Raw genomic sequence first — 17740 nt, forward strand, 5'->3', positions numbered from 1 at the left:
TTTTCTTTTTTTTATCAAAAGTAACTGTAGAATCTGTAACAAGATGCTTTGTTGTACTGTAGCTACAATATTCCCCCGCTTGTCTACTGTTTGATCTGTACGATATGGACAGGGCACCTCGCCAGAGCACCAGAGAGGCAGCTGGGGCACAGGAATAAGACTCAGTTGTTTAGGGATATAACATCTAGGTCCATAGTCCTGGCCCGGCCTTCTGTCATCTGTCTGACCTTGGATAAACCGCTCGATATTTCAGAGTTTCAGTTTCCTCCTTATAGAGCTAACCCCTACTCACCTGGTTTTCTGTAGAAAAGTAAGTAGTTATCACTGTCCTGGAATTCAAATACCAGAGCATCGCAGTGGGTCCCCAGGGAGTCGTTGTCGTTGTCAGCAGTCAAAAAGCAGACATGAAGACAGTGCCCCCATGTAATTAGCTAGCGTTTAACATCGTATACCTACATTTTGGTTAAAAGGAACATTTAGAGCTCTTAGTCCCAGCGCCTGTCATAGCGCCTGGCATGTAGTAGGAGCGCCACACTTTTGTTGAATAGATAAGAAATGAACGAACGGCTATGCATAAGTAGGGGGTTCTGCGTGCAAGAGGGCTTTATATGTTATATATCCACATGTGAATATATGGATATATAATGAACATATATAGTATGTATATATACACACTATATATATACATACACACACATACATATACACATATACACACTATATATAAAAAATATATATATACATATATATGTATATATATCAGGTTATGTTAAGTGTTTTAAAAGAGATAAGAACAAAGCTTGTATAATAATGACTGATAAATCCAGAAACACTTCTCAGATACTTCAGTATTTGACCTGTGTTTGAAAGGTAAGTTGAATTCGGTCATGAGGGGAGAGAGGGAATAACATTTCAGTAAAAGCAAACAGCATGACCAAAAGGTAGGCAGGCCTGAGACTGTAGTTCGGAGGGAGCCCAGGAAGTCTGACAGAGCTAAAGGCCTGGGCGGTCGGCAGGAGAAGCAGGTGGGAGAACGGGCTGCAGGGAGAGACTAGGCCCTAACGGTGATAGGCTTCGAAGGCTAGGCTGTGGAGCACCGATTTGAACCTGAAGGTCAGAGGTGGCAGACTGGCATCCCACGAACTAATTCCTGTCCATAGATGTGTTTTGGTTTGGGTTTGGGTTATTGGTTTCTGCCTGCAAAAAGTTGTCCTGAGTGATGTTTTTAAACCAGTTGGATCTGTTGTCAACTTTTAAAAAAAATGTGGGAGATTTCACATTAAAGTCTGGAATGCTCTTCTTAAAGATAACAGAACATCTGGAGTACTGAGTGTGCGTGTCTGCCTGGCAACAACCTGACGAGTTTGATTCTGGCGCTGACAGCCCGGAAGAGGGTGGTCAGGGGAGAAATTAGGGCTGGAGCTGTGGGAAAGGATAAGATGAGATGGAGGCTCCAACATTGAGTGGCACGCAGAAAATATGACATGAGAAAATAGTCCTTTATAATCCTCAAAGTGGAGGAAATAGCAAACAATCACAAATCAGCAGACGGAAGAACCCTGAGGATTGATTCATAAGCCTCACTCAGCATTTCCAGCCCTGCTCAGATGCAGTTATTTATAGGATTCCACACTCTCCTTCCTAGATTGTGAATGAGCTCCTGAGAGAGACAGACCTCGGTGTTCTGTTCATCAGGGAATCCCCAGTGCCTAGCACAGAGCCTGGCCAACAGTCCGTGCTTAATAAAAACTCATTCACTGCGTAATTGGAGGGATTCTCTGTTTGTATGTGAAGAGAAGGTTTATTACATTTCTAACCGTGCTGAAACCAAAGGGGTTTTTGCAAACTTCCAAAGCCAAACTCCCAGATTGGAAATAGAATTTTAATTCCATGAAAATGGAATGCATCTGTTTATTCAGCAGATATTTATCGAGCACTTGACCATGTGCCACACCAGTCTGAGTTCTAAGGCTTTGATAATGAACAAAACCAACATGGTCCCTGCTCTCAGAAAAAAAGAAGAAAAAAACCCTTTAGTCCAGTGAAGAAAACAGATATTAAACAACTAAATGAACAAGTAATATTAGTCGTATTTGTGAGAAGTCCTCCAAAGAAAAAATACTGGATACCGTTAAAACATAAAAAAGGTAGGCGTGGCGTCAGAGTGAGGGGACCTGCAGCCCAACCCTAGGGGGCCCGGGAATTCTGGAAGTACCACATACATAGGCATTAACCAAATTACCCAAGAGAAGGACAAACCAGCATTTCAGGTAGAGAATAGCTTACGGAAAGAAGGACGGAGGGCCTTTAGGCATTTGAGGAACTCCGAATAAAGGCCAGTGTGAGCAGAGCTCAGGAGGCAGGAGGAAAAGCGGTATGAGATGAAATCAGAGAGGTGGAGAGATGCCAGGTCATGCAGCGCCTGGTTAGAGGTTCGCACGTTTATATACCAAGAGCAGTGAGTGGCAAGCCAGCGATAAGACCGGATCCACCTTTAAAAAGAGCCCTCTATACAAACATATGCTGACAATTGATTATTAACAAAGGTCTAAAGGCACGTAAGAGGAGAAAGGATTGTCTTTTCAACAAATGGTGCTGCAAAGATAGGAAATCTGTATACGAAAGAACTGATACCCATATTCAAAAATTAATTCAAAGTGGATCATAGACCTAAAGGTAAAAGCGAAGCTACGCAACTTTTAGGGAAAAACACACAGGCTTTGAAATCACAGTGTGTGATCTTGGGTTAGGAAAATATATATATTTATATATTTGACACCAAAAGCACACTACGTAAATGAACAAAATTGCAAAGTTGGACTTCAATCAGGATTAAGATTTTCTGCTCTTAGAAAGATACCGGTAAGCAAAGTCTTTGTCAAAGAAAATATACAAATGACATAGAATCGCACGAGAAATGCTCTACATTATTATTCATTGGATAAATGTGAGTTAAATGAGAAATGCCTACACATCAAATCAGAATGTTAAATTTCAGAAGACTGACCATAGCCGTGTCCGTGAGGATGTACAGGAACCGCTGATGGGAATGCAAATAGTACAGCCGCTTTGGAAGACAAATTTGCAGTTTCTTAAAAAGATAAATATACACTTACTCTGTGACCCACCCATTCTACTGCTAAACATACAGTCAAGAAAATAAAAGCACAGGTCTATATAAAGACGTATGCATAAACGTTCATAGAAGCTTTATTTGTAATAGTCCAAAATTGTAAACAACCCAAATGCCATCAACAAGCTAATGGATAAACAAATTGTGGTGCATCCACACAGTGGAATACTGCTTAGCGTTAAAGAAGAACAAACTACTGAGACACATAAGAGCTTACGTGGATATCAACGGTATTACGCTGAGTGAAAGATGCCAGACAAACAAATGATGATGCGCCCAGCGATGGAAAACTTTGGAAAACGAAAACTAATCTATAGTGACAAAGCATAGATCATTGATGGCCAGAAGGGGAATATAGGAGTGGTAGAGAGAGGAAGTAAAAAGGGAGCACAAAAGAAATTTTGGGGTTGAGGGGTATTTCCACTATCTTGATTGGCTGATGGTTTTATGAGTGTATGCATATGTAAAAAGTTATCAGTTGGTACTAAGAATGTCTATCTCAATAATACCTTAATCAGGTTGTTTTTAAAAAATCCCTCTGGAATAAAAGCCCAGAAATCGACCCATATCAATATACTCAACTGATCTTTGACAAAGGAGCAAAGGCAATGCTATGGAGCAGAGACAGTCTTTTCAATAAATGATGCTGCAGCAATGGGACATCCACGTGCAAAAAAAAAAGGGGGGAATCTAGGCACAGACTTTATACCCATCACGAACATCAACTCAGAATGGATCACAGACCTAAACGTAAAGTGCCAAGTATAAAACTGTCAGAAGTCAGAAGACAACACAGGAGAAAACCTAGATGACCTTGGGTGTGGTGATGACTTTTTAGATATAACACCAAAGGCATGATCCATGAAAGAAGGAATGAATAAACTGGACTTCATTAAAATTAAAAACTTCTGCTCTGCGAAACACTATGCCAAGAGAATGAGAAGACAAGCCACAGACGGGGAGAAAATATTTGCAAAAGACACATCAGTAAAGGACTATTGTCCAAAATATTCAAAAAAGAACTCTTAAAATTCACTCAACAATAAGAAAGCAAACAACCTGATTAAAAAATGGGCCGAAGACCTTAACAGACAGCTCATCGCAGGAGACGTACAGTTGACAAATAAGTACATGGAAAGATGTTCCACATCACACGTCATCAGGGAAATGGAAATTTTTTTAAAAAAATGAGATACCACTACCAGAACGGCCAAAATCCGGAATGCTGACACCACCAAATGCTGGCAAAGATGTGGAGTGACAGGAACTCTCATTCATTGCTTGTGGGAAATCAAAGTGGTATAGTCACTTTGAAAGACAGTTGGTGGTTTCTTACAAAAATAAACATACTCTTACTATACAATCTAGCAATTGTGCTTCTTGGTATTTACCCAAAGGAGCTGAAAACTTATGTCCACACAAGAATGATGTTTAGAGCAGCTTTATTCATAATTGCCAAAACCTGGAAGCAACCAAGATGCCCTTCAGTAGATAATGGATAAATAAACTATGGCACATCCAACAATGGAATATCATTCACTACTGAAAAGAAATGAGCTATCAAGTCATAAAAAGACGTGGAAGAAAGTTAAATGCCTATTGCTAAGCAAAAGAAGCCAATCTGAAAGGCTACATATTGTATGATTCCAACTACATGACATTCTGGAAAAGGCAAAACAATGCAGACAGTAAACAGGTTAATGGTTGTCAGGGGGTGGATTGGGGGTGAACATGCAGAGCTTAGAGGACTTTTGCAGGAGTGAAAATACTCTGCATGTTACCATAATGATAGATACATGTCTTATACATTTGTCCAAACACAGAACAGTTCATGGCAAGAAGAATCTTAAGCAATGGACTTAGCGTATTAAAATGTATCAGTATAGGTTCTTCTGTTCTGGTGGGGGTGTTGAGGGAAGTCTGTGCTTGTGTGAGAACAAAGAGTACATGGAAAATCGTTGGGCCTCCTTCTGTTTTGTTGTGCACCTTAAGCTACTCTAAAAAAAATAAGTCTCAGTTTAAAAAAAAAAAAACATTCCCCCTGGCTTCTCAATGCAGAGCCCGTTGCTAGAAACGTGAGTGGAAGAGGGAGACCATTTACAGCAGTGCAGGTAAGAAAGGCCAGTGCCTGGAACTAGCTTGGCAGCAGCAGAGATAAAGAGACATGGGCAGATTTGTGAGATATATCGGAAATAAAACTCACAGGACTTGGAGAAGGTCCACCATTCCCCAAAGGTCAGCTGATCTTGGCTTTACGGAGCAAGGAGCTAGGGAAAATTCCATGAGCAAAGAAAGTCCCCTTGAAATTGCAGAGGCAGTCCATGGCAAAAACGTATGCCCCCTGAGAGGGAGGGAGTCGCTGGTTACTTCCTTGCTAAAAAATAAATGCAAAGAAGAAGGAAAAGAAGGAGGAGGAGAAGAAAGAGAGTAAGAGCACATAATTTATGTAACTTTCTTCAGCAGTGTCTCTCGATCTTAAAAGCAATGGCAGCAAAATCGGATTTGAGGTGGGAGATCAGAGTTTAAAATTCAAAATAAAGTAATATGCCCCTGTTACATTCACAGCAGTTAGCCTTTCCTGACAATGAGGCAGATGTTGATCACACCACCTTTAAAAATGAAACATAACAAAGCGATCCCCCGGATTTGTAGAATGTTTTCCTTCTTACGAAATTGTTACATATACAGGAGCTCCTTTAATTAGCACATCAGCCTTTTGAGAACAGACATCACTGGCCACAGATGTCTGATGAGAAAACTGTGGAAACAATTTTTGACGCTGTGGAAGCAATATGAACTTTGGAATGATTCAGACCTGGGTTTCAATGTCTGTTGGGCTGCCATCTATTCGATGGCAGGAAGTTATTCAGAGAATTAGTTCTCATCTTAGTTTTCTTCAGGCTTCTTTGCTTATAACGACCCTCCTCACCCCCGTCCATTGGTCATTTCACCACCTTTAGCGCCCCCTCCAGACTTACCTCCGATTGGGTGGAAATGAGAAAACTCATTGTAAATTGTCAGCGTCAGAAGGACCATCTGGTCCGGCCTCTACCTCCTGTTCTCCCCACTTCACAGAGCAAGAAACGGAAGCCGAAGGAGCTGAAGATTTCTCGTTAGTCTGCAGGCAAACAGGTCTCCTGGCTCTGAGACTGTTATTTCCATTCTACTTTCCCCCCAGCCACGCTGACGCAGTTCCTTCTGAGCAACCCTAGTTAAAAGCTTTAGTGGAACTAGAGGTCGTGATGACTATTCAAATAAGGTTTTCAAAGTGTCTGTGCACTTCAATTACATATTCCTGTTTTCCCATTACAATAGGGAATGGAGAATTTGCCTTGTTACGATTTGACATTTCTATGAATAGGCTGCTTCTTTCCCATAAGGTGTGATTTGTGAGATTCCTCCCCAACGAAGGTACCCGGGTATGTTTGGGAAGTGTCCGGGGAAGGCTGAGGCCATTACAATCCCAGAAGATAATTGTTCACCTTCTCAGGTGCAAAGCTCCTCAGACCTTTGGGTTCTGTAAAGTTCATTTATAGTCCTTTCCTAAGTGCCCTTGACATTGATGAGTCTAGCTAAAATAGCAATGAGATGGAAGACTAGTTGAGGAACATAGGACAGATGATGTCCTTGCTTCAATGTCTTCATCTGGAAAATGGAGCTGATAATCCTCAGTGTTCTCTGCCTTTAGGATTAAGTTACCTCTTTTGGTCAGAGAAAGGAAAGGCGCATGAGGTTGGTCTTTGTAGAAACCTGTGAAAAGTAGAAGAGGCCCAGATGAAGATCTCCAGAAGCCTTCTGGGACAGAGGGACCCAGCTCAGATCCAAAGGTCTAAAACATTTAAAAGCCGAGGAGGCATAGAATCCTGTTGACACAGAAAGAAATGTCCCTCTCTATGGGTCTACCCTTCCATTTCTTCTACTCTCATTGCTACCTGCTTCTCCATCTTGACACAGGGACTATGGGACCTCCTCTAGAGAAGAGCGATGGCAGTACCCCATGTCACCATCCACTCCTGGCTGGCCACCAAGAGGAGGAGAAACGATCCTATGTAAGTTCCAGTCCTCGAAAAGCGCAGTTTGCAAGCTTAAAGTATGCAAAGGTCACTCGGAAAAGGAAGTGCCCGCATGTCAACAAACGTCTGCAAAATCCTGGACAGAATCGAGGTCCCCGTGTACATGAGAAGTATTTCTGGTGTTCGCGTGTTTTGACTGGTTGTCTGGGTGATTTTGCCTTTGCACATACGGGCAGGTGAGAAGCATGCGGTTAGAGGCAATTCCAGACAGGAAAAAGGAGGGTAGAGATGACTTCTGGTTCCCAGGCGGAGGGTTCCTAGAGCAACTGGTACCATGCCACCAGGCCCAGTCTGCCCTCTGGAGAGATCTGAAAGCTTTCAACAAGTGTCTGCCGCCTTGGCCGCAGCTCGTCCCGAGTTTGAAGCAGAGCCTCGCGTCTGCACTTTTCCGTCTGCCCTGAGCGTAGCCCCTGGCCGAAGGGGCTGACACTCCGATGGCCCCTGCCTACCCCGCACCCCGCCGTCCCACGCGCGCTCACTGCCTGTTCTGAGATTGGACTTCGGAACCCAACCGGTAAGCGCTGGCCTCCGGGAGCTCGGGCAGAACTGTCCTCAAAATAAAGCTCCAGGTTAAGGCTTCGGGCCCGGTGCCTAGAGCCTGGGCCGGGGAGGCGGGGGCTGCCGGGGTAGCGGGGGGTCTCCCTGGGCTGCAGCGGCCGCCTCCCGCCCTTAGCCACGCTGCGCCAGCACTTGCTTCTCAAAGCCACTGGGCGTTTGCGCACGGGGAGGGGAGGGGAGGGGAGGGGAGGGAGGGGAGGGGAGGGAGGAAGGAGGTGGGAAGGCGCGGAGGCCGGCCCGGCGGGGGCGGGACCCGGCTCGCAAACTGTTGCATTCGCTCTGCACCTCCCAGCGCCCCCTCCGAGGTCCTGGGGAGCCAACGTGCTGGGAGAGCCAGAGGGTCCCGAGCCAGCCCGGAGGCGGAGGAGGCAGCGGAGGCAAGGCTAGCAAGCTCGCCGCTCCAGTGCGGGGCAGGAGCCGAAGGGACGCACCGCGTCAAGCCCAGCGGGGCTCTGGCGACAGGCAGCGCCTCTGGCAGCGCGGCGGCTTCGAGGCCGCCGCCCCGGAGCTACCCTTTCCCCTTCGGTGAAGTTTTTGAAAGCTGCCAGACACTCGGAGGAAGCGAGGCAACTGCGGGGTAGGACTGACGGCTGCTTTTGTCTTCCTCCCCTGCACCCCGTCCCCTCCCCGGGTCTCCCCTCCCGCCGCTGCCGCCGCCAAGCCGCCCGCTCACATTTCCGCCTGCCCCTCCATCTGCCGGCTCCGCCCGGCCTGCCCTGGCCAGCCCAAGCTTGGTAGTGATTTAACTCCCTTTTTGGCGAAAGGCGAAGCTAGGCGTGGGGCGCGGCGCGGCGAAGACGGCCTGCGGAGCCGGGTCGTGACCTGCTTCCAGCCCCTGCAGCTGGGACCTTCTGCCGGTATGGCGGCATCGCAGTAGGGCCCCGGGTTCCCCTCACTCCCCCTCATTGTCTCTGCCTCCCCCAGGCAGCACTCCCCCCTGCCCCCTGCTGCTGAGTGGGACCAAAGAGCAAACGATGAGGAGAGGCAGTCAGGCTCTCCAGTAGCCAAAAAAAAATAAAGATTGGGGGCGAAAAAATAAAAAAAGAGAGCAGAAGAGAAAAAAAAAATGAATTGACTAAAACTGCACACAAACAGAAGCAGAAAAGAAAATAACGTGGCGGCGGTCGCTATCTGCACCTGCTTTAGCGCACGCTGATCGGTAAGGCGGCGAAAGTTACACTCTTTTTTTTCTTCAAGATTTGAGCATCTTCCGAGTCTGCCCTGCGAGTGCCCAGCGGGAGCCGGAGCCCGGCGGGGCAGACCGTGCCCGGCGCGCGCGTCCCCCTGCACGGGGCTCAGAGCCTGTCACCGCGCTCCTGTATGTTTATTCCTGCAAGTTTCTTTCTCGGGAGCTTCCCGCAGGTGGCCAGCTCGCTGCAGTGACCACCGCGTCGCCGCCTGTTGAACTCTTGTCAGCGCGAGGAGGGGAAGCGGGATCCAAGAATTAGGAGGAAGATTCGGCCGAGCTCAACGATGGAGGTGCAGTTAGGACTGGGGAGGCTCTACCCCCGGCCGCCGTCCAAGACCTACCGAGGAGCGTTCCAGAACCTGTTCCAGAGCGTCTGCGAAGTGATCCAGACCCCGGGGCCTCGGCACCCCGAGCCCGCGAGCGCAGCACCTCCCGGCGCCCGTTTGCAGCAGCAGCAGCAGCAGCAGCAGCAGCAGCGGCGGCGGGAGAGCAGTTCCGGGCGGCAGCCGCAGCAGGGCGACGATGGCTCCCCGCAAAGCCAGGGCAGATGCCCGGCGGGCTACCTGGCCCTGGAGCAGGAACCGCAGCCCGCCCAGCACCAGCCAGCCCCCGAGGGCCGCGCGGACAGCGGCTGCATTCCGGAGCCCGGAGCTGCCGCGGCCGCAGGCAAGGGGCTGCCGCCGCCGCCTCCAGCACCGCCGGACGAGGATGACTCAGCTGCCCCATCCACGTTGTCCCTGCTGGGCCCCACTTTCCCGGGGTTAAGCGGCTGCCCTGCCAACCTTAAGGACATCCTGAGCGAGGCCGGCAGCATGCAACTCCTGCAGCAGCCGCCGCAGCCGCCGCAGCAGGAGGCGACATCGGAAGGCGGCAGCGGCGGGAGAGCCAGGGAGGCCGCGGGGGCTCCCACCTCGTCCAAGGACAGTTACCTAGCGGGCAACTCGAGCATCTCGGACAGCGCCAAGGAGCTGTGCAAGGCGGTGTCGGTGTCCATGGGCTTGGGTGTGGAGTCGTTGGAGCATCTGGGTCCCGGGGAGCAGCTTCGCGGGGACTGCATGTACGCGCCGCTCCTGGGCGGGCCGCCCGCTGTGCGCCCCACTGCTTGCACCCAGCTGGCCGAGTGCAAGGGCTCCCTGCTGGATGAGCGCCCGAGCAAGGGCGCCGAAGACACTTCCGACTACCCGCCTTTCAAGACAGGTTACGCCAAAGCGCTGGACGGCGACAGCCTGGGCCGCTCCGGCGGCGGCGAAGCGGAGGTCTCCGGGCCACTTGAGCTGCCATCCAGCCTGTCTCTCTACAAGTCCGGCGCCCTGGAGAACGCGTATCAGAGTCGCGACTCTCCTTTCCGCTCGCCCTGCCGCTGCGCCCCCGCCGCCGCCGCCTCCCCACCCGCACGCCCGCATCAAGCTGGAGAACCCGCTGGACTACAGCAGCGCCTGGGCGGCCGCGGCGGCGGCGGCTCAGTGCCGCTACGGGGACCTGGCGAGCCTGCACGGCGGGGGCGCCGCGGGACCCGGCTCGGGCTCACCCTCCGCCGCCGCCGCCTCCTCCTGGCACACTCTCTTCACCGCCGAGGACGGCCAGATGTACGGGCCCTGTGGCAGCGGCGCCGGCGCCAGCGCGGGCGAGGCGGGCTCTGTGGCCCCCCCCTACGGCTACACGCGGCCACCTCAGGGGCTGGCGGGTCAGGAAGGCGACTTCCCCCCGCCCGATGTGTGGTATCCCGGCGGCGTGGTGAGCAGAGTGCCTTACCCGACTCCCAGTTGTGTCAAAAGCGAGATGGGCCCCTGGATGGAGGGCTACTCCGGGCCTTACGGGGACATGCGGTAAGTTTCCCCGTCCTCAAATAAGTCTGTCTGGGCCGACGCAGCCCGCGCTCCGAGTCGGATCGGCCCCTCCGCCCCTGGGGCTGCTCCAAGCGCTGCCAGGGACGGGGCCTCCCCGAGCCGCGAGCCTAACGTGGACTGCGGGCCTGGCCGAGGCTTCCCCCTTAGACTCCCGAGGCCACCGCTGCCCTCCCCGGTTCCTGGCAGCTGTCCGCCCCCAGCCTCCTGAAGTCCTCGCTGCCTCGTGGTGCCCCGTGTCCCAAGGGCTCCAAACTTCAGCCCCTTTGCAAGGGCCACCCCTCGCAAATAAAGCCCTTAAGTCCCCCCACTTCTTTTGCGCCTCCTCTCCCCCAAATCTGTGAACTTGGACGGAGGAGCTGAGCGCCGCCTCCTCTTAGGGTCTGTGACAGGCCGCCCTCCAGCCCGCGGCCGGGCTCGGGCCGGTCAGAGGCGAACGGCCGGCCCAGGCTTTGCCCAGCCCGCCTCCTTCAAAGAGACCAAATGCAGTGCGAGATCGCGGAGGAAGGTGGTCTCTGAGCTGCACGGCCTGAAGGGCTGGAGAAGGGGTGTCAAGAAGGGGTGAGGGTCCTCCCCTGGAACCAGCCGAGTTCTTGCCCTAGGCTTGGCAGTCAGCACGGAGAATCCGACCCGTCAGGATCAGAGCAGGCAGAGGTGGAGGAAAACCAAAGGCCAAGTTTTTTACTCCACACTGGGAGAATTGGCCCTCACAGGTTGACTGTTTTGGAAGTAGCCGCTTTAGTGGGGTTTTTTTTCTTGTAAAGTGTTTATTTTCTCTGGGGTCTAACAGAACTACAGTCCCCTACTTCAGATTTGCATCAGATCTAGAAAGATGAGACTGTTCCTTTAATGAAGAATTTAACCCGACTCAAGTCTGACTTAGACAAGTGTTGGAGAATAAATTTTAAAAGATTTCCTGCTCTATCCACTGTACTCAGAAGTCTGCTTTCCGGAGGGAGGGGTTGGGCTCTTCAGTCTATTCCTTCATTTTAAGGACAATTGAAAACATGAACTGTTACCTCTAACAAGCTGAGCAACAGCCATTAGGGGCATATGAGCCATAGTCTTGCCCCAACTTTTAATGAGATGATGAGAAAAAACGGTCGTCGCTTTCCTCTTGCTTGTTAAATACCCTTCCTTGTCACAGCTGTTGAGCTTCTTGAAGACCGTATTTCCCAGCGAACTACGGTTTCGTTTATCCCGGTGACAGCGCAGAGGGTGACTGGGGAACCGACTCCTTGGGCCCCCTGGGTGCTGATGCCTCCACGGACTTGTGTGTCGTTCCATGTTTCTGTAGTTATTTTCTTTTATCTGTAACTTTTCCAAAATTTCTTTGTTAGCCTCAGCATCCTCGGCGACTGAAATCCAACAGTTTGCCTCCTTTCACCGATATGTCTGTTCTCGGAAGGTTGATAGCATAGGCTTAGGAAAGGAAGAGGAGGATAGGATTTCATAAAATATTTTCTTGGCTATAGAAGAATCAGCTTCCTACCAGGCTTTATATTCTATTCGGTTTTTGAGGTTTGGCCTACAGGATTGTCACAGGGTTCCTTTATAGTGTCAAAGACTTTTCCAGTTAAATTGGAGTGTTTTGGTTGGTTTGTTTTGGTTCTCTGTTTTCATTATTATCACGAGGTGGTTATACCATGGGATGAAAGGTATTTTTTCAGTTTATGAGAACTTTGTTACTTTTTTTTTTTTGGTAAGACTGTCACTAGTCAGCCAATCCCTTTGCCACTGTGAACTTTTCTGGGTGCAGGGTGGGGAGGATGTCAGAGGTGCTTCTAGATCCACCATTACGCTAAGCCCAGTCACTGGAAACTTCTCCCGGCTGCACGTCCCCTTCAACTAACTCAGTTAACAGGGATTAAACGAATGATTGAACACGTTTGTTAAGGACTGTCTGTCTTCGAAGACGTAAACTGAAATTTTTAGGAAGTGGCTATGAGAAAGCAAAAAGGTTTATACCGTCAGGTGTGCAGTAAGCCAGGTGTTTTTGTCACAGGTCTTAATGGAAAATCACCTGGAAATACCTGCTTCAATTAATGACCTGAAAGCGTGAGGATTTCGTAGTGCCTGAAGAAACTACGAGATTACTTCATCTTTCCTGGTTCGTGATTGCTGCGCCGGTTATGGGGTTGATAAAGAATTTTCATTTCCAGGATATAGAAAATACTTGAGTCAGTTTTTTGAAACTTTCATCAGAACGCAACCAATTTCAATCTAAGAATAGACATTTTCTTACTTTCTCTTTCTTTCCCTCGCTTTGTGGAGGCACGGTTTGGTGAAAGGCAAGGGAATTTTTTAAGCCAAACTCAGAGCTTCCACCGTTTTCTGTATTGCATGTATTATATGCCAACTTGGAGTTAAAAGTCTCAAAATTCTACAGGTCTCCAATAACCTGTTCGATCGTTCCCTTTCTCCAACTGTGTGTATGTGCGTGTGTTCATACGCATTACTGAATTATAGGCATGAGAATTTTTTTTAACTTTAGTAACTTCTGGAATAACTCTGTTTTTATACATCTGCAATGTTTCTGCCAAGAGAAGAGAGGCTGAAGGTGGTCTTTTTTGGTTTTTGAACATCCTTCACCGTGTGGTCTGAACAGAAGGAATCGTAAAAAAGTGATGGTGATGTGTTAGGGAGCTGTCTTTTTTCAGAGATCAAGCAAGACTACCACTTTCTTAACTGACCACTGTCCCAATTGACAGAAGCAGGGCCCTTTACATCCCAGCGAACACAAGATTATGACAAATATTTATTCTTGGGAATTAAGGCCCAGGGGAGCCTGCGCTGGAAATAGAGTTGGGGTTTAGATAAATTATCCAGAGGCAGAGAGAACATTTTAGTTTTTCTCTTGGTACTTCGTTCTGGTCTTCATAATAACTAGTCTTTCAGTAGTGTCTCGAGGTTGGAAAATCCTGCCTTTCTCGATTAGTTATTTCAAAACAAGTCATTTTATTGATTCCTCTTTCCATCTCCTTTCCCTCCTTTTCATGACGCTCTTTCACAGAGCAGTTCGTCTGTTCTGCAAAACAGAATTTTGCTTTGGGATCAAGATAAAACTGGCTCTCTCTGTCCGTAGGCCTTGAGGGCCAGTCTATTGGGAGGAAGGGGGAAAAAAAAACATCCTTTCTCCATGGTCAGCAGATCGCTGGTGAGTTCTGACTGGGTACCAAAGAGCCACTCTGACTGGTCCCCCATTTTGAAATATGTGCAAGATGTGGCCACTGACGGTCCCACTTGGTTGTCCGCGGACTTTCTCTCTCAGCTCAGCCAAAGGTTAATATCAGTGAGAGATATTTTCAAAGAAGCCCGCAGCCTTCCAATTGCAGGGTCACTTCGGGGTGCTTTCTTGCCAGTGCTAATTTTACCTCATCAGACTGCCATTCTTTGAGCTATAAACTTTCCTATAATATATTGAATTTGCCGGCACACTTCATTTTCTCTTTTAAGTGTTTTTCCTCTCTGTAGTAATTTTCTCATCTGGTGTACATATACACATTTCAAACGAAGAAATCTTTGGCTTCCTCACTCTGACTTGTGTGTGCTGTGGCTGCTCTCGGTGGGATTATGTGAGTTGGAGTGAGGGGCATGATCATTTTATTACCATTATTATTATTGTTATTATTTTCATGGAGATATCAAGACCATTGGTTTCAAGCAGGGGATGGCATGCTGGCTGGGTAAGGCAATCAAGGGGCTTGTTTTATAACGAAACCTAAAATCACGGCTCTGAAGAATAAAAAGCAAACAGAAATCAAGTTTTGTGAGGCTGGTCTTCAGAAAGGAAGAAGACACCCCCTCTCCACCCCCGACCTCTACCAGTCTCTCTTCGTCTGCAGCTTCAAGTGCTGCTGCCTGTCCCGGATTGTCCTTCTTTCCACTCCTTTAATGCTTTTGACATCGAACTATAAATTCTCCTTCCTACTTTTCAGCATATCTTTCCCGTTACACCTGTGGCGTGCCCCTAAAGATTGTTTCTTTTTTTTCTCTTTTCATCTGGGGTAGCAAATCAGATCAACCTCAGCACCTCTAAGATGAGTGACTTGAGGGATAGATAGCAAAATGAAAAGCTGAACTTTTTTACCTTGAGGTTAGAACCTGAGTCAACAGTTGCTGAGGGAGCTGACCCACGTGGCTGGAGGACTCGTCATTGTAATGAACTATTTTGCAGGCTGCTTTCTCTGTCTCTCTCTTGATCTCTGTGTCCCTCTGTCTGCTGGTCATTTTGACACCCTTTTCTCAAAGCCTCAGAAAAACTGGACCCTCTCCCCTCCGAGACAGCTCCGTCAAGTTCTGTACAGTGACCAGTGTAGATTGGCATCCACCATAGTGAAGAGAATTATGAAATCTCATATTTATGTTACGCTCTTTTCAGTGAAGAGACCCAATATCTTCCAGCTCATTCTCTTGCACTCAGGTAGGTTTGAGCAGGCCAGGAGGCTGCTCACTGAACATCCGTTTGCTAGTGCAATGAGTAGAAATAGTTGCATTTTCTGTAACATTTGTTTACCATGTGGGCAAAGCTCTCTAGAGCAACAATTCCCAGCTTTTTTGCTCAAAGCTTCCCACGTGACATAATGTTTTAGATTGTTGCTCAGTAAAGGCTACTTTCAGTGGCTGCTGCACAGAGACGAGAGACGGAATTATGCACAATTCCTTGCACACTCATGGGCGCTGCTACCCCTTCTCTCCCACACCAATTCCTGCTGCCAACTTGTAGGCCACAGCGGGGCTGACAGTGGCTCATCTCCAGAAGCTTATAGCTCTAAAGTGCTACTTACTTGAGAATGCTGCCAATTTCAATCGTGCAGTACCTGAGTTTTATTTTTTTAATAATGGCTTGATTGAGACATAATTCCCGATATATATAATTCAGCCATTTGAACTGTACAGTTAATGACTTTTAGTATATTCAGAGTTGGGTGACCATCAGCGCAGTGAATTCTAGAACATTTTAATCACTTACCTGCCCCAGCCCCCAACGCCAACAACCTGGAGCAATTATCAACCACCCACCTACTTTTGGCCTCTCTAGATTTGCTTATCCTACCATCTCATACAAATGGAATCATGCAACATGCGGTCTTTTGTGACTAGCTTCTTGCGGAATAATAATTTCAGTATTCATCCATGTGTTGAGCGCCTTCTGCTTGATTTTCTTTGTTCTTTTTTTTTTTTATAACCAAATAACGTTCCAGTATATGGAAGTACCACATCTGATGTACCACGATTGATAGACATTTGGATTCTTTCCACCTTTTGGCCATTATGAAAAATACTGCTATGAGCATGCATGTGCGGGCATTTTTTTTCTGAACATACGTCTTTAATTCTTTTGGGTACATACCTAGGAATGGCGTTTGTGATAACTCTGTTCAATCTTTTGAAGAACTCCCAAACTATTTCCAAAAGCGGCTGCACCGTTTTAGGATCCCACCAGCAATATATGAGGGTTCCAAAATCCTCACATCCTGCCAGCACTTGCTGTTGTCTGCCTTTTTAATTATAGCTACCGTAGTGGGTGTGAAGTGGTATCTCGAAGTGGTTTTCATTTGCATTTCTCTAATCACTGTAATGTTCAACATCTTTTCATGTGCTTACTGGAAGTTTGTGTATTTTCTTTGGAGAAATGTCTTTTCACATCCTTTGTTCGTTTTTAATAGGTTTATTGGCCTTTTTATTATCGAATGGTAAGTGTTTGTAATTATATTCTGGGTTCAAGAACTGTAACAAATTAGGACTCGTGAATATTTTATCACATTTTCTGAGTTGTCTTATCACTTTCTTGATGGTAGCCATCGAAGCCCAAACGTTTTCATTTTGAAGTCCAATCTATTTTTTGCTTATGTGGCTTGCGATTTTGGTGTCACATCTCAGAAGGCCGTGCCTAATCCAGGGTAAGAAGATTTACACTTAGGTTTTATCGTAAGAGTTTTATAGTTTCAGCTGTTAAAATGTAGTTTTTTGGTCAACTTTGAGTTAATTTTTACATAACTCATTAAATGTGAGTAGGGGTCCGACTTCTTTTGCGTGGGAGACATCCAGACATCACAACACCATTTGTTCACTCGTGCCCCATTTAACTGTCTTGGCACCCTTTGGGTAGGATCCGTTGACTGTAAATGTGAGCGTTATTCTGGACTCTAAATTATATTCCATAAATCTTACACCGATACATGCTGTCCTAATTATTGTAACTTTTGAGTGTTTTGAAACGAGCAAGTTCGAGTCCTCCGATTATTTTCTTTTTTTTTTCCCCAAGGTTTTTTTTTTTGTTTTTTGGTTTTGGTTTTTGGTTTTTTGGTTTTTTCTCTTATTTCCGTATGAATTTTAGGATCTGCTTGTAACTTTCTCCAGGGAAGCCAGTTGTGAATCTGATAGAGATCGAGTTGAATATGCAGATCGGTTTGGGGAGTGTTGTCATCTTCACAACGTAAAGTCTCCCGCTCTGTGACTGTGTGATGCCTTTCCCCTTATTTAGGTCTTCTTCACTTTTTTCAATAGTATTTTGTAGTTGTAAGACTATAACTTTCACATTTCTTTTGTTAAATTAATTTCTGCTTATTTTAACTTTTCGATGCTATTGTGAATGGAATTGTTTTCTTAATATACTTTCAAAAGTGTTCATTGCCGGTGTATAGAAACAGAATTGATTTTTGTGTATCTACTTTGTATCCTGCAACCTTGTGGAAAGCCAGAGTTCTGAACACCTCAGGGACTTAAGAGGCAGAAGGTTTTCGCTGCTGTGCTCAGAGTTACAGCACGCTTCGTTTCATCCGGGACGAGGGCTGTTTAGGGTGACTGTACCCAGTTTGCCTGAGCTGTGAGCTGGGATTGGTAATTCACCTCTCCTGGATGAATAGAAGAGTGCCTCTAAAATTTTTAGGTCTTCAGAGGAACCTAATAAGGTTTAAGCGGTTACCAGTCCTTTTTTTTT

The 17740-nt window shown here is 47.4% G+C and overlaps 1 protein-coding gene and 1 long non-coding RNA gene across 2 annotated transcripts in view; one reads left to right on the forward strand and one right to left on the reverse strand.

Annotated features, from left to right (window-relative positions):
• Positions 1 to 316: 316 nt before the first annotated feature.
• LOC120599637 (uncharacterized) lies at positions 317 to 7432 on the reverse strand. The gene is made up of 3 exons (XR_005651954.1): positions 6112 to 7432; positions 5337 to 5507; positions 317 to 452 (listed from the first exon to the last, which is right to left on the reverse strand). It is a non-coding gene; the product is annotated as an uncharacterized LOC120599637 (long non-coding RNA).
• A 156-nt stretch (positions 7433 to 7588) lies between these two features.
• Positions 7589 to 17740, forward strand: part of AR (androgen receptor) — a 146602-nt gene continuing 136450 nt past the window's right edge. Inside the window, 4 exon segments of the mRNA XM_039858720.1 lie at positions 7589 to 7720; positions 8057 to 8341; positions 8962 to 10307; positions 10309 to 10779. Of these exon segments, the coding sequence (XP_039714654.1) occupies positions 9238 to 10307; positions 10309 to 10779 (1541 nt within the window). The 5' untranslated portion in view covers positions 7589 to 7720; positions 8057 to 8341; positions 8962 to 9237.

The sequence above is a fragment of the Pteropus medius genome, unplaced genomic scaffold, assembly GCF_902729225.1.
Source record: "Pteropus medius unplaced genomic scaffold, Ma_sr-lr_union100, whole genome shotgun sequence".
In the NCBI taxonomy this organism is placed as follows: Eukaryota; Metazoa; Chordata; class Mammalia; order Chiroptera; family Pteropodidae; genus Pteropus; species Pteropus medius.